A 17,448-nucleotide genomic window follows, 5' to 3' on the forward strand; every position below is an offset into this window, starting at 1 on the left:
ACTAAACATGACAAACGTAGATACTAAGATTTTTATATATGAATTACATTGATTTAATTTTCCTTTTTTCAAAATTGTCTTCAAAATTTTAGATGTGAATTAAATATTTCTTAAGAAAAATACAATACAAATATATTTTCTAAAAAGTAAATGATTTTGGTCACTCAAAACAAACCCAAACCAGTCTAAATAGATGATTAATACAATTACACGAATCTAAATAAATAAAATTACTAAGAACTAAAATTAAAAACGCTCGAGATGTAAATGTGTTCGCTAAAAATGAGACGGATTTAAATAAGGTGGATCTACCATTTTATCACTCTTAACAAAGCATTTGGTGAATTTTTATTAAAATTTTACAATGTATAATATTCTGCGCTTTTGAATCGCGAGTCAAAATCTAGTTTTACTTTTATATTTGCAGAAATTAACTAATTAATAAAAATTATTTATATTTCTTTGGTTAAATCTGCTTTACATAATATTTATTTTATGATATTTTATATTTTAAATTTATTTATTATCGTAATTTTATTATATTTTGATGATATTTTCTTATTTTTTCATTTTTTTATCAAATATTTTTTTTAATATTGTATTTTTTCATTTGTTATATTAGTGATTACACATGGCTACGAAAAATGTTATAATGTTTCAGGATTAATATATAGGGGATGATAGAAGTAATTAATTTCCAGGTTTAATAATGAAAGAAGTTAAGTGTAATTTAGTCGGATTAAACTCTAGTCGTAATTGCCATGCCGCATATAATAGCAGTAGTTGTACTCTATTGTAAGTAGTTTATAATAAGTTCATACATTTCTTGATTTAACGAACCGAAAAAACTACAAGAGAAATATAGCCGATATTTCTTTTTATTTTAGTTAATAATTTATAGAGTACATATCATAATACCACAAAAAGGTAAGAGATAATAAGAGAAATTATTTGGACTTGGCGAATCCGACTTTAACAATTCCTGGAGTCTGGTAGTCCCAAACAGTATGAAATGCTCGAATAAATGGCGTGCCAAGTTGCCTACACAATCAAAAACCGCAGAAATAATTTTAAATACTTAAAAAAAGAAGTTAAAGATATATAATAAAAAGTTTAAAGATGAAAAACTTACCATAAATCAGACTTAGCATCCGCGAATACACTCTTGCATTTCCCGTTCTTTCTCTCAATGTACTAGAAATTTTTTGATAGAAAATAAATAAAAAATAATAGTGAAAGGAAAAATAATAATAATAATATATATGTGTATTGTCTGGCGTCTTACATCACGTGGTGTGAGGGTAAAAGTCTTTGCGGCTATTGTGAAGCTTATAACTTCAGACAGCTTGTCATAATTAGAGCAGTCTGCTGCTATTCTGATTTGCTTATTAATCTTGACGATCAAATTCTAAAAATTACAATTATGGAGAAAAGGGTTAAAAATTAATTTAACAAATGAAATGATGAGAGATAATTAATTAAAACAGAAAGACTTACCGGTGGACCACGAATGTATGTACTCCCCGAGTCCACAAGAACTTTGCATCCCTTGGAGCAAACTTTCGTGTCAATTTTGCCCACAAAAAAAGAGTTAATCTTGAAGGTGTTATGCGGCCCTTCTGCATCAACGTAGGTATGAGCTCCGGTGAAGTGCTCTTGGTCTATACCTCCAAAGATTATTTCTCCACCGTTTTCACCAGAATCACTGTACCGTCGAAGCCATATCGAGAACACTTTCTTTGTAACCACCCCTTCATCCATCATCGTTCTCCAGATGGGACGAGCTCCTGTGATTGTCGATTTCGATAGGCCTGAAAGTCCAAATATGCCATCCCACGGCCTTTCGTAAATCCGTCTACCCGGAGCTTCAGTTGCCTCGATGAACGCTTTCTCCCGCATCGTTGCTCATGAACCCCTTCAGAGAACCTGATCCGTATCTGATTTCTTTTTTCGTCCCTGTATATATATAGCAGATAGGTTTAAAATTCACAGACACAAAACCCACCAATAATATATATATAGCTATATACATGTATCATATTTATGGAAAATTATACAGCTTACCATTGCGTTTGAAAGTTTTTGATGCGCTTGATCTATACCTTCTGCTTTTCTGTTTAGGCCATATTGCAGAAGGAACCCACAGGTCGAAACTCCCGGTGTCAAACAACACGTTGAAAGGCTGACCCGGAGTTCCTACCATAATTTGCCCGAAGTAAGTATTGTCATTATCATTTGTTAAAGACACATCGTCCTTGTTCCACAAAGTTTTCGTTTTGAGTGGGATTCTCATTATGGCTTGACCTAGAAAAAGATAAAATAAAACAAAATGAATTATTAATACGTATAAAATAGTCATATACATATATATATATATATATGGGATATATATCTAATACTTTTAAAAAGAAATTACATGTAGCGTATCGGGAGACAAGAAAAAGAATAAGACCAGCAACTATAAACCTTAAGCTAATACTCATGGTTTCTCTCTTTCTTCTGTTTCTTTTTTGTTTGAATTTGATTATACTATGCTGCAACTCAAGAGCCAAGACGGTATTTATAGACCATGAAATATTTTTCATTTGGAAATATTTTTCAAATTGATCCAAATTGAAGAGTGTGTTGAATTTGATCCAAATTGTAATATTTTTCATGTGGAAATATTGACCAAAAATTTAGCATGTTTGTACTTATAAGATAATATCATTTTGTTCTATTTCTGTCTATATATTTTTTTGACCAATTTTATCTTTATTGTCCTTTGTATTTATCAAAATTAATGAAATAGAATAGTTATACAAACCCCCAAAAATATGAAAATAGGAACAATTCAAAATATTCTCATAATTGTAGTAGCAGTTTGTCGGAAACTAAAACTTGTTAAATAAAAATTTCAAATTTTCTTATAGTAGATTTTATATTATACAGAAAATGACATTGTAAAAATTGAATTCTACGTTTTGTTAGCTAATCTGTTTTTATTAGAATAAGTAATCTATAGATTTTTTTACTGTTTTTAACGCTTGTAATTCAATGTTCTAAGATTAGTTGATTTGATTTAGAACCTCTTTGTCTTATTTCTACACCGAGTAGAAATTGTAATCTATGGATAATCATTATCCTAAAATATGGAAAGTACTATTATCTAATATTTTGAAGATATATGAAAATATTTTCTATTTCCATATTTGAGTAAGATCAATTTTCTTAACAAAACAAAAATGAAAAGTCACTTGTATAATCAATGACCAAATATCCTAAATTCCTAATATATGTTACCAAATATTTTGAAGATATATACAAATCTTTCATATTTTCATATTTGAGTACAATCAATTCTTAATAAAAAATTGTAAATCACTTATACAATCATGACTAAATATCCTAAAATATGAAAAGTATAGTCACCAAACATTTTGAATTTAAGATATATGAAAATCTTTTTTATTTTCATATTTGAGTACAATCAATTTTCTTATTACTATTTTTTTGGAAAAATCACTATGTTTTTAACCCACTCTTCTTTTTTTTTTTAATGATGCACTAGGTGATTTTCCCGCGCTCATGCACGGGTATAAATATTTATAAAATAAATATACTATAATAATAGATCGTTATTTATTTTAAATTTTAAATTAATTTATAATTTGTATGCATAATTTATATTAATAATATTTTATTACTTTAATTAGACATATGATTTTAGATATGTTATATCTAGTTGGTTTTGTTGTTTTTATAGTCGATTTAGTTATCATTTGGGTATATTAGATTGCATATATTTCTCTGAATTCAATTATAATATTTTTATTTTAAATATATTAAAATTATGATTAATTTTATTATTTTCATTTATTTTAAGAATATTAGATTGCATCTGTTTTTAATTTACGTAGATATATAAATATATTTGAGGAAAATTATGTATAACTTAAGATATATTGTGCTTAGAATGAAATATAAAATAAACTTTAATATATGTAACTTAATATATGTAAACTATAATATACGTAATATAACGATAATTTTTTACAGTCTCATGCATATATATAAATTTTACAAAAGAACTAAATTATAACAGTTGGTTAATATTTTATTTTTATTTTTAATATGTTTTGAGTCATCTTATAATTTACATTTAGAAAATAAATTATTATTACAAAATTATATTTTCTTATTGTAGTTAAATTTATGATTATAGATATAAGTTGGAGTACTCGAGTCACTCATGTTGTGAGTATATTGGGTTACATATATTCTTTCAAATTCATACTGTAATATAAATATTTTTTATTATAATTATGTGAAATTAAATTAATTTTATTTATAGTTTAAATGTGCATGTAGTTTCATAATATTTATCAAATTATATGTTTATTTTTTTAAACAAAATATAAAAAAATAAAGCGATGATCAATATGAATTTACATACATAAGTAACTAATACAATCTTGGAAGCTCATTAACATATATAAATATCTTATATATTAAAACTGAAGTCACAACCTTGATTCATGTGTGATTTTTTTAAAAATAGACCTAATGGACTTATTTCTTAAAAATTATATTTCATTTAATATATAATCTTATCATTTAAATTTTGGGCTTACCAGAAATTTTTATTGGGCTATCAATAATTAGATTTAAACAATAGATGATCCATTGGATTTATGTATAAATTAGATATATATAATTTAATGTTGTAATATTATATTTGCATATGTTAATTATTTAAATATTCGTCGATGTTAACTTTTAAAAATAAAAAGATTTAAAAAAAATCATATTATCTAACAATGATTAATCTTTACTGCGTTAAACTAATGAAAATAAATTTTAAACTATATAATTTATTTTAAAAATTAAACAAAAACTAAATGTTTGATTATTTACTCGATAGTATAAATCTATGAAGTGAAAATTTTAATTTTTTAAAAACTTTCTAAATTTGTGAAATGTTACAATATCTTTGAATATGTCAATAAAAAATATTTTACTAATCATTATATATATAGTTACGATTTTAATAATAAAATAATAATCCGAAAATATATATATATAAAAGAAGATACAAATACATATGAAAGTTTAAAATAATCTATTCAATTAAAAAAATATACCGTAAACTTATTATGTTTAAAAAAGTGATAGACACATATATATTATAATATATACCAATTTATAATTGAAAACAAAATTTTTATATAAAAATATTTAAAAACAAAAATCCGCACGGTTGCGCGGATCGAGATCTAGTTTACAATAATTAAAATATTTTTTAAATTCTAATTAATTTTATGCCTTACATTTATTAAATGGTAAACTCAAATTTATTTTAAATAATCTTAAAAATGAGAATTCAGATTTGCTTTGGTATTGTAATTACATCATATTAAGTTCCACAAACATAAAAACATAAAATTTAAAACCAAATTTAATATGAAAACAAATAATTTTAATAATGATAAAATATAATACATCTACCTCGTTAAAGCATATAGTATTATGTTATTTTAAAATATTATTTAATTATTTGATCAAAAGATATTTAAACCATCGAGCATTAGATAATTGAATGAACGGAAAGATACTTGGATGTGGTCTTTCGATTTCTTGAGTGCCAAGATTGAAGATAAGTATATCTTTTTTACTCCAAAAATGACCCAAATCAGAATCACAATAATTATTATGATTGCCGCTGAAATATATTGAGTTTCCATTGACTCCTTGGATGGTGTTGGCAAGCGTAACTGTGATACCAAGATCCAAAAATATTGCTTCTTCCTCTCCCAAAGAATCAAGTGTCTCCCACTTAGAGCTGGGTTGCGGGTCAAACCCGCCCCGCTGACCCGCCAACCCGCGGGTAAACTGATTTTTTTTACTCAAAAAATTTGACCCGCTTGACCCGCAAGAAGAAAATATGAAATCCGCACCCGCACCGCTAAAACCCGCGGGTGATCCGCTAGACCCGCGGATAATATTAATAATATTAACAATTATTAATTTAAATATTTTTTATTAAAATAACAATAAAATTTAATATTTTAAATATTTTTTTATTAAAAATAACAATAAAATTTAATATTTTAAATATTTTTTATTAAAAATAATAAATATTAATCTATTTATAATTAAAATTAAATTATTTTTAAAAAATTTTCTATTTAAAAATAATATTTTTAAAAAAAATCTTTTTTTTTTAGTTTTTGCGGGTTGGCGGGTATCCGCGCTGAATTTTGGCTGACCCGCACCCGCCCCGCATAAAAATCACTCAACCCGCATCCGCACCCGTGAACCAAATTTTTCAAATCACTCGACCCGCACCCGCCCCGCAGCGGGTCAAATAGGGCGGGGCCCGCGGATAATGATTCATATTCCCAGCACTACTCCCACTCGCTATTTGATGAATTCATCTTGTAGATGCGGAAGTACCAAAAGTCAGAATTGCACAAAACTATGCTCTTAACCCTCAGAACTTCACCAGTCACTCTGACTACAAGATTTTCAGTCTTGATCTTCCTACATACATGAAGAGGAGCATCATAGTAGAAAACATCCTCTGGCTTTCTCGAATAATCATAGTTAACTTGCGTCTCAAATACTTGTCGCGGGATATCTTGTGAAAAATCCAAGACTTTGACATCACGAGAGCTAGTATACAAGTAAAGTCTATGATCTTTGTATACCATGTCAAAATTAAAGTTGAAAAGCTCAATTCGTTTCCAATATTTATCACTCTTTCTGGAATAAACCAAAAATCTTGGTTGGATTATCCATATAACCACATAATCTTTGGTTTTCTCGTCAAACCAGAATAGAACATCTTTGTTGTTATCTAATCTTACAAGAAACATATCATCTTCAGTCTCTGCAATACTAAGTTGAGACTTCATGGAAGGCAGATCTATCTTCTCACAGGTGAATATATTCAAAATGTATAATAAATTGTATTGATGATCGTCTTGCATCAAGAGCCAACTTCCATATGTAACCAAACAATTACTATTTGCAAAGTTGACCCCTAGATTTTGAATTCTATATAACTTGTCATCTTTTTCCTCGGGATCAAACAAGAGGCAGCAATCTTTACCTTCTTCTGGAAATAGAATCAACCAAGGGTTTTGATTGTTTGGTGAAGTTTGTTTGGATGCATAGTGCCAAGATGAACAAACAGATTTAGCCCTTTGAAAATCTGCAAAACCAAGACGTTCTAAAACCAACTGCATGAGATCTGAAGGAAGTTTTGACCACCTGCTTGGTTCCATCTCACCACAACTCACTACTTGGGACATTTTAGAAACTAGGAAAGATCTACCTATCTCTCCTTTTTTTTTGGGTCATTACATTTGACAGCTCCATCTCTTTATATAACTTTAAGCATGCACTACTCCAATCTATAAAAAGATGTAATATATCTCACGGTAATCAATTTTTTGAAAAGCAACATTTAATTCTTTCTCGATTTAATAATATACTTGGAAATCATAAATTGGATGCATGTCCACAAGAAATGTGTAGATAGTAATTTTTAATTTGTTTAAATAAGTAAATTTTCATAAAGAAAAAATTGTAATTTAATATTTTGATAAAAAAAATCACGGATGCATTATGTAAGATATACATCCATATATTAAGTTTATAATTTAGAAGGAAAAAAGATTTTCATAACTTTTGACTTTCATTTTGATTTAAAAAAAAATAGATAATCTAATATCTGAACCTAATTAACTACACACTTTGGTCATACAACTCAAATTTTCCAACTGTAAAAGAAAGATCTTGTAGGTGTGTGATTGGATTCGTTACTCTTTACGATCATCTTTACCCATTAGCACTCAATCCTCATTCCATACGATCAATTTTCACATCATTAACCAATAGTACATCTCACTCTTCAAATCAATGACAAAGAAATTTGTTATATTGACCGTATACAACTCAAATTTCCCAACTGTAAAAGAAGATCTTGTAGGTGTGTGATTCTTGTCTTTTTTTTTAGATTTGAGATTATATGTGGATAGTCTGCCGTATACCGCAAAAAGTATCAACATCATACGTAATATATAAGTGAATTACAAATATACATCTATACTATTATTTGAAAAGTGATTTGACTTATTTGTCATGTTCTCCATGATTTTAGGATATTTTGATTATTTATCATGTTTTCAATAATTTTAGTTAATAATTTTTTTTATTTGTCATATTTTAATTATTTTAATTGAATCATTAGTTTGAATAATGGATCTATATTATTATTTAAAACTTAAAAATCATCATCTATATAAATATTTGATATTATTTTATTTATTGTAAACTAAATGCATAATGTCTGATTTTGCTGATTATATAATATTTGACTTTAAGTTTATATGGAAAATCTGCTTTAAACTATTACAAAAGTTTAACCATGCTAAGGGACATAATATAATGATACCCTTGATTTTGTATTGGTGGATGTTAGCGTCAGTAGATACATGAATACACGTATTTGCTGTTCATTGATGGACATAATGAAACCTTTGATTTTGCAATACATATTGATGTTCATTGACTATTTTGAAACCCTTGATTTTTCAATACGTATTGACATGTTCTTTGACTCTTGAAATTTAATAGTTAGTTATACTATTATATTATAAAGTTTTGAAATATTGATTGTTTTCTAATAGTACACGGTGAGAAGAAAGATCAGAAATTAAAGAGGAATATTGCTGATGGCATTAAAAACAATTGCTGATGTTTACTATATCCAGTGAATTGAATGAAAGTGATTGGATGACCAATTGACCATCAAAAAATTTCATATTGACATGTTGAAGAAAGTTATAGGTTAACGTTTCATGATTTTAAAATAAAATGGAAATCCAATACTTTTTTTTGTAACTTAAAGCCAACTAGATTTCGATCCGCACGGCTTTCGACTCGCACAACCGTGCGGGTGTTTATTTTCATTTTATATACATAAATATTTTTTACATCATTTATGGTATATATATTTATTTAATTGTGCGGGTGTTTATTTTCATTTTATATACATAAATATTTTTTTACATCATTTATGGTATATATATTTATTTAACAAATTAATATATGCATTAAAAAACATATTAAATATTATTTTTGTATTATTTTATATTCAGTTTTGACCCATCGACCTTCAAAACTAAGTTTTTTATTAGCAATATTTTTAAATTTATTTATTTCACATAATATATTATTATATATACAAAAGTCTAAGATATGTCGATTTTTATACATGTTTTATATAGTTTTTGAATGTTAAGCCGTTATATCATCGTATTATATTTTTAGCATAAATATTTTATACTTATAAAAACTGTTTTTATTTTATAAATGATAACTAAATATGTATATATTAATGCATAATAATAGTTCATTGCTAATTACGAAATTAGTTGAAATATTTACATAAAATTTTGAAAATTAAGATAACGTTATAATATTTTCAAAAGATTTGTTAAACAAATTATATATATATATATGCATATATTTATTTATATTTATATTTAAAATAAAAAGATATCATGCATAAATGATTTGTATTATTAACTTTGATAAATACATGTTAATTTATATACGTGTATTATTTACTTTTCTAATATTAACACTTGTTACATACATATTAAATTTCGAATATAAATACTTACAAAAATTAAAATATATAAATTTAACAATTTAATATAATTTAATCATATTTATCATAATATAATAATCAATAATTTCTCTTAAAATGATTGATTATGATTATATAATTGATAAAATTATAGAATTTATATTTTTAATATTATAAAATATATAATGTATAATATTATTTCATAACTAATTTCAAAATTAATGAAAATATTTACATACAATGTTTTTGAATTAAGATCTTGTTAAAATCTTTTAAACATATCTACTTGTTAGAAATTTTAAAATATATATTTATATTTAGAATGAAAAGATATCAAAAGATATTGTGATTAACGTAGTTCAAAGATTCTATATATTATTAGTCTTAATAAAATATATTTAATAAAAAAATTAAAGGATGGTCCAAATTATAAAACAATACATGAAAGAATTCATTATTTCTATTTTAATAGATAATATAAATTATAGTTAGAAATTTTAAGAAAATAGTATACAATTTTTTTTAATAATAAAATCTTAACTAACATTAATTTATAATAATATTAGAGTACTAATCACGAAATTAATCAATGATTCATTTTATAATAATATTTAAAATATCTAATAAGATTTTGTAGATTTTTTTCTCAACATATTTTTATAATTAAAAAATAAGACAATTTTATAGGTGAGTTGTTATATATGTCAATTATTTAAGATGTGATATCTTAATGATGTCATAATGTTAATTAGAATTAAATGAAATATAATTTTCTAGGGAATGTCCATTTAAAAAAAAAAATCACACATGAAGAGAAGTTGTGACTTCTGTTTTAATATAATAGATACTTCTTTAAACCGTATTTAGTGAATCATGATTATATTTAAGTTGCTTGAAAACATATTTCTCATTCACTGGATATGAGGATATACACATTGGATTAGGTTTAGTTATATTTTATGCTCAATTATTAATTTTAATAAATATTTTTAGTAATTTACCTGATAATTTATTCTTATCTTCAAAGTAATAAAAAAGATTGTGACAATGTTATCATAGTTAAATTTATATTATATTTAGTGTAATAATATTAAAATATTATATATTTGTTTACATTATATTTGGTTTAGTAATATTAAACCGGTTCTAATTTTAGTATATATATCATATAAGATAGGATGAATCATCTATCTTTTAAGATAAATTTATTAGGATTATCAAAATCACTCATTTTGATAATTTTTGACAAAAGTTGGCAAAGATTCGAAAATATTTATAGATTATTTACGAAGTGATTTTTTTGATCTCCCGTTGAAAGTTAGAGTATTTAAGGTCTTCATTACCCTTAATAAATAATAATATTATATTAATTTGTTAATATATAATTACTATAAATTAAAAAGATTTTATATTATGTTATCCAAAAATATTTACATCATAATATTTTAAAAATAAAAATAAATCCATATATAAAGTTTTATGTATATATATGAATGTTTTCAAGTTTATTTTATGTAATAAAATATATTTTATTAAATAGAAAAAACTTTATCCTATATAAAGACTTATTAATACATCTATTTACAAATATTTGTAAGATTATTAAGCCCGTAAGTGCGGGCAATCACCTAATATAAACTTAAAACATGAACTCTAAACACTAAATCATCAACTTTAAAACTAAACACTGAAACATCAACTCTAAACCCTAAACCTTAAACCTTCAAATCTAAACCCTAAAACATCAACTCTAAACCTTAAACGTAAACCCTAAACCCTATATTTTCTGAAATTTGAACCCTAAACCCTAAACCTTCAAATCTAAACCCTAAAACATCAACTCTAAACCCTAAACATAAACCCTAAACCCTAAACCTTCAAATCTAAACCCTAAAACGTCAACTCTAGGATTTTAGGGTTTAGAGTTGAAGGTTTAGGGTTTAAGGTTAAGAGTTGAAGGTTTAGGGTTTATAGTTGATGTTTTATGGTTTAGGGTAAATTTTTAAGGGTTTAGAGTTTAGAGTTTACTTTTTAGGGTTTAGGATTTAATGTCGTTAGTTTAGGGTTTAGTGTCGATGGTTTAGGGGTTAGAGTAGAATTTAGGGTTTAGGGTTTAGAGCTGATAATTTAGGGTTTAGAGTTGAAGGTTTAGGGTTTAGGGTTTAGAGTTGAAATTTTAGGGTTTGGAGTTTACTTTTTAGGGTTTAGAGTTGAGGTTTTAGGGTTTAGGGTTTGTATTTCAAAGAAAAAAAAAAGATTCAGAATTGATGGTTTAGGATTCGAATTTCGAAATAGTATAATTCGAGAAAAATTTAAAAAGTTATTTTTTATTTTTTTTAGATTTATTATTTATTTAAATATTTATTTGTTATATATGTAAAGAGCAATTATATAAGAGTCTTTTACAATTTAATGAAAAATGTATTTTTGAAAATATTTCTTTGTTGGTAGTAAACATGAATAATGATATCACCAAAGTGGTATAAGTGAAAATTCCCCTTAAATCTAGTGCTGGGAATATGAATCATTATCCGCGGGCCCTGCCCTATTTGACCCGCTGCGGGGCGGGTGCGGGTCGAGTGATTTGAAAAATTTGGTTCACGGGTGCGGATGCGGGTTGAGTGATTTTTATGCGGGGCGGGTGCGGGTCAGCCAAAATTCAGCGCGGATACCCGCCAACCCGCAAAAACTAAAAAAAAAAGATTTTTTTTAAAAATATTATTTTTAAATAGAAAATTTTTAAAAAATAATTTAATTTTAATTATAAATAGATTAATATTTATTATTTTTAATAAAAAATATTTAAAATATTAAATTTTATTGTTATTTTTAATAAAAAATATTTAAAATATTAAATTTTATTGTTATTTTAATAAAAAATATTTAAATTAATAATTGTTAATATTATTAATATTATCCGCGGGTCTAGCGGATCACCCGCGGGTTTTAGCGGGGCGGGTGCGGATTTCATATTTTCTTCTTGCGGGTCAAGCGGGTCAAATTTTTTGAGTAAAAAAAATCAGTTTACCCGCGGGTTGGCGGGTCAGCGGGGCGGGTTTGACCCGCAACCCAGCTCTACTTAAATCTTTGCTAGGATGAGGGAATAGAGATATACATAAAAATCATATCTTCGAAGTAAGATTGTTTAATTTGAATTTTGGTCTGGTCTCGGCTCAGTTTTTCGATATTTTGGTTTATAAAAATTAGATATCATATTAAAATCATATATGTTTTGGTTTGGTTCAGTGTATATACTATCTTATTTTGGTTTGCTCACTTTTAGTCTAGTCTTAGTTTGGTTTTTTGTTTTTTTGGTTTATAAAAATTAGATTCCATATAAAAATCATATTTATTTTGGTTCGGTTTGTTTTATATACTATCGGTTTTTGGTTTATTCAATTTTATGCCAAAAAATTAAACTATATTTATCTTCTATTACATTTTTTCAATTTAATTTTGTCTGATTAAAAATAAAATTTATTAAATACTACTCTAATTTTTAAATAAAATGTTTTTCTATTATATTTAACTATTAAAAATAACTGTTAAATAAATTATAGTTATTACAGATTTATAAGAAGAAAAGAAAATGATTAATAATATACTAAATTTAAGACAAATATATGTGAATTATTCAAATTAATGTCTTAAATATCAAGATCATATAAATAAAATAAACTACATGTATATTAGTATATTATGTAATTTACATAAAACTATACTACTATATTTAAATTAATCGGTTTATAAACTGAACTCTATCTATATACCACGGTATCTAAAAATAATATCTATTCGGTTTATACGATGTTATCAAATCAAACTAATTTTTCTATTTAGATTTGGTTGGGTTTTAGTTGGTCCTGTTTTTACCAAATTGAACACCATTAATTAAAATTACTAAATAGTAGATAGTTTGCAAACGTGTTTCTTCTACTACAATGAAAATCCTCGCTATCGAAATCAGATAGTTGTTCATGTATATGCATCTTAAATATAATACGAAATATCGTAGATAGTTGGTCTGATATTTTGCATCTTAAATAAAAAATTCCATATTTACCTCATACCGACTTGTGTCTCAAGGCCATTATATTGGATATTTATGCATACAATATTAAGTTAATAGTATTGAATTCTTCTTTTTTTAATAAAGAAACTATTATTTATGGGAAATTTTCATTTTTACTATTTTTTTTGGTACAATTATTCATGTTTACCACTATTAAGGAGAAATTTTTAAAAATACATTTTTCATTAAAATGCAAAAGACTCTGATACCATTATTCTATATATATACATATATATAATAAATAATTATTTAAATAAAAAATTAATGTTTTCGAATTTTACTTTTTCAAATGGGCAATTCTCATAAATAGATAATTTTCAAGTTTTGGTCTCAAAAATAGACCACAAGGAGGAAAATGACCAAAATATTTTATTTAATAGGTAAAAGGACACTAATACCCTAGATATATAAAAAAATAAAACAAATAAAAAAAAATATATATATTTTTATAGTTTTAGATTGTATGTTTTCAAAATTTGTACTTTTTTATAAATTGTTTTTTTTTAATTGTTTTTCAAATTTTCTTTTTGTAATTCTAAAATATTTTTGAAACCATTTTTAAAATTTTCATTTTCAAATTTTTAATATTTATTTTCTATTTTATAAAATTTTAAACTTCAAACCCAAATCTTCACCTCTTAACTCTAAACCCTAAGGTTTGGATTAGTTAACCCTAGGGGTATAAGTGTATATTTACCTCTTTAATAAAACATTTTGGTCATTTTGATTCTTAGAGTCTATATAATTTTTTTAGTGCTATCCTAGGGTATTTCTCTTTCCAAATTCGAACTTTTTTTAAATTTTTTCGAAAAAAAAAAATTTCGAATTTTTTTTCAAAATTTATTTTTGAAAATCGAAAATTATTTTTGAAACTGTTTTTAATTTTTGTTTTTTTTAAATTTAAGTATTTATTTATATATTTATTAGAATACTAAATTTTACATTCTAAAAACCCGTCCTCCAGCTTCTCAACTCTAAACCCTAAGTATAAATTAATTAATCCTAGGTGGTTATAAATGATTTTTTTTTTCTAAAGTGAAGGTAAAAGTAGTTGGTGTGTAAATATGAAAAGTGATGTTATGAATATGATATTTTTGACAAATTTTCATCTTTTATATGTAACTGTCTCTATGCCCAGCGAATATGGTCTCTAATTTGGTTTATTATAACTTATTATCTTATACTTTATGTTTGGGTTAATATAAGTTATCCTATTGAATTGATTTTAGATTTACAAATTATTAAATTGCTTCTTATGCTGTCATGTAAAGTAAATTGACAAGTTTTTTTTTTAATTGATACATAAAGTTACAACTTTTTAAATGTTTTTCAATTATATATAGGAGATATTTATATGTAGGATGAACTAACTTTTCAAATTGCAAATTTACCTTTTAGATAACTATGCATCCAATTTTACCTATTTAAAAATAATTCACCGACCTACTCATGTAATTATCGCGTAACTTTTGATACCTCTTATGCTAATATTATACTTATCTTATCGTTTGTAACATAAACAAATCAAATTTATGCTTTTTCAAATATATTTCGAGTAGACTTTGACTATTATAAAACAGAATTTTCGTGCCAAAGATTCTGACTTAACTCAAAGGGGATTGATTACGGTTAATCAACTTTTGTCTGGGTCCTCTCTCTAAACAAACTTCTAGTAAGAAGCCAATAGAGATTATACAACAGGATTGATTGCTTAAGGTATGGCTAAAATCTATTTTAATTGATTTTTTAATTTTTTCTATTTTGTAAAAATATCGATTTGATTCATATGCACATACGTCTCACAGAAACATCGTTTCTCTATCTGAAAACATGTTCTAGCTAGATAGGTGATCAATTTGCTTTAATTTATCTTTGTTTTTCATCAGCATATAATACGAGCTGATAACCCCGTTTCCATATTCTTATAGTTAATTAATCTCATTAGTTTTCAGAAATTTTTTAAAATACACCGTTGTTAGTCAGTTATATTTTTTTATTTTTTTTATATATATTCACATGGAGAAGATGTCGATGCCATGCGCTGCTTGCAAGTACCTGAGGAGAAAATGCACACAAGCCTGCGTGTTTGCACCTTACTTCCCACCTAACAAACAGGAAGATTACGCAGCGATCCACAAGGTATTCGGAGCAAGCCAAGTGGCTAAAATTCTCAACGACCTTCACCCAAGCCAGAGACAAGACGCCGTGACCTCTCTCGTTTACGAGGCACAAACTCTTCTTCTTGACCCGGTCCATGGCTGTTCTCGTCACGTTTACAACCTCCAAAATCAGCTTAAAGACCTTCAGGACCAACTTCAAATCGCCAGGAACGAGCTTGTCTCTTACAATAATATCATCCCATCGCTTGACCTACCTCCTCCGATTACGTATCAGCAAAACCATCAAAACCCTATGTTGATGCCTGTTGTGTCTAATTATGGTGGCCCGTTAACTTCTGAACAGTTACGCGAAGAGGCTCATCGGGTTGAATCTGAAAGAAGCGCTCAAGTGCCGCAAATGCAGCCAAACGCAGCACCCTCAAAGAGGGATGACTGTCCATGACAAAAAGATACCATCAAAGGTATATATCATGTAAATAGTTTTGATGGTAATGTCGGACGCTTCATATAAAAAAAAATCATGGTTTTTGTTTCATTTGTTAAAGAAAAAACTTCATAATTTAGGACAAGCGTGATCTCTCTAATATTCTAATAGAAGATGGTTGTTTCTTCTGTGTGCATGTAGGGCTGGGCAAATAAACCAAATCCGAAAATCCAAACCAAACCCGATCCGATAAATATGAATCCGATCCGATCCGAACCCGAAATAAATACCGAATGGATCATGTTTTATGATATTTCGGGTGATGGATATTATCCGAACCGAACCCGAATCTAAATGGATACCCGATAGAACCCGAAACATTCAAAATTTCAAAAAACAACTTGTACCAAACATGATTTCAATTCCTAATATGTATTCAAAATTTATTGAACATCTAAAATAATTATCTATTATACGAAGATTGATGGTTGAAGGTTGAAGTTTTTAGATTTTGGATTTTGTTTTCATTGAATAATGTTTTTCATTTCATGAGAACTTGGTTTTCGTTTTATGTTTTCATTTATTTGGTTTTCTTTCGATCAATAACTATGTTTACATTTCACTTGATTTTGAATGATCACATTTGATGTTCCTTTCTTTTTTGAACCGATTTTATTTATGTTTTGGTTACAAAATATGTACAAATCAAGTATTTTTAAAACCAAAGAACCGATTTTACTTATTTTTTGGTTACAAAGTAGATATAAATTAGGTACATTTAAACCGAAGAACCGATTGGGACCCGAACCCGAAAGTATATCGGTTTGTACCGGTTCTTTGAAGATTTACTAACCCCGACCCGAACCTGATAGAACCTGAACCGGTCCCGAACCAAATTTTTATATAATCCGAATGTGGCTGATTTTGATAAACCCAAAAAACCGAAACCCGATTGGACTAATCCAAAACCCGATTGGGACCCCGAATGCCCAGGCCTATGTGCATGTGTAGTCATTTTGGTAGAAATATATTAATCATAGGCGAGTTAGCGATATCTATTAATGAGGTGGCAGTACCATGAAGAAGAGATGTTATCTTTTAGTATATTAAAAGACTAGGTAATAATCTGCGCCTTGCATGGAATGTGATTATTACTTTCGTTATTTTTCAATAAGGAGACATTAATCTGTTT

The 17,448-nt window shown here is 26.4% G+C and overlaps 3 protein-coding genes across 4 annotated transcripts; 1 reads left to right on the forward strand and 2 right to left on the reverse strand.

Annotated features, from left to right (window-relative positions):
• Nucleotides 1-344: 344 nt before the first annotated feature.
• LOC103828080 (aspartic proteinase oryzasin-1-like) lies at nucleotides 345-4,574 on the reverse strand. Its single transcript, XM_033280823.1, has 6 exons — nucleotides 2,417-4,574; nucleotides 2,065-2,304; nucleotides 1,498-1,956; nucleotides 1,286-1,408; nucleotides 1,133-1,194; nucleotides 345-1,041 (listed from the first exon to the last, which is right to left on the reverse strand). Exons 3-6 carry the CDS (start codon nucleotides 1,897-1,899, stop codon nucleotides 948-950), a joined length of 681 nt encoding a protein of 226 aa, XP_033136714.1. The 5' UTR covers nucleotides 1,900-1,956; nucleotides 2,065-2,304; nucleotides 2,417-4,574; the 3' UTR covers nucleotides 345-947.
• Nucleotides 4,575-5,259: 685 nt separating this feature from the next.
• Nucleotides 5,260-14,140, reverse strand: LOC103828586 (probable F-box protein At4g22060). 2 transcript variants are annotated; one of them, XM_033277276.1, is made up of 2 exons: nucleotides 6,397-14,140; nucleotides 5,260-5,821 (listed from the first exon to the last, which is right to left on the reverse strand). In XM_033277276.1, exons 1-2 carry the CDS (start codon nucleotides 7,293-7,295, stop codon nucleotides 5,533-5,535), a joined length of 1,188 nt encoding a protein of 395 aa, XP_033133167.1. In that variant the 5' UTR covers nucleotides 7,296-14,140; the 3' UTR covers nucleotides 5,260-5,532. The 2 variants fall into 2 exon arrangements, with proteins under 2 accessions (XP_033133167.1, XP_033133166.1); XM_033277275.1 differs by lacking the exon at nucleotides 5,260-5,821 and having other exon boundaries at nucleotides 6,155-12,145; nucleotides 12,720-14,140.
• Nucleotides 14,141-14,462: 322 nt separating this feature from the next.
• On the forward strand, nucleotides 14,463-17,424 carry LOC103828070 (LOB domain-containing protein 28). Its single transcript, XM_033277277.1, has one exon. It carries the CDS (start codon nucleotides 15,729-15,731, stop codon nucleotides 16,272-16,274), a length of 546 nt encoding a protein of 181 aa, XP_033133168.1. The 5' UTR covers nucleotides 14,463-15,728; the 3' UTR covers nucleotides 16,275-17,424.
• Nucleotides 17,425-17,448: the final 24 nt, after the last annotated feature.

The sequence above is a fragment of the Brassica rapa genome, chromosome A01, assembly GCF_000309985.2.
Source record: "Brassica rapa cultivar Chiifu-401-42 chromosome A01, CAAS_Brap_v3.01, whole genome shotgun sequence".
NCBI lineage: Eukaryota > Viridiplantae > Streptophyta > Magnoliopsida > Brassicales > Brassicaceae > Brassica > Brassica rapa.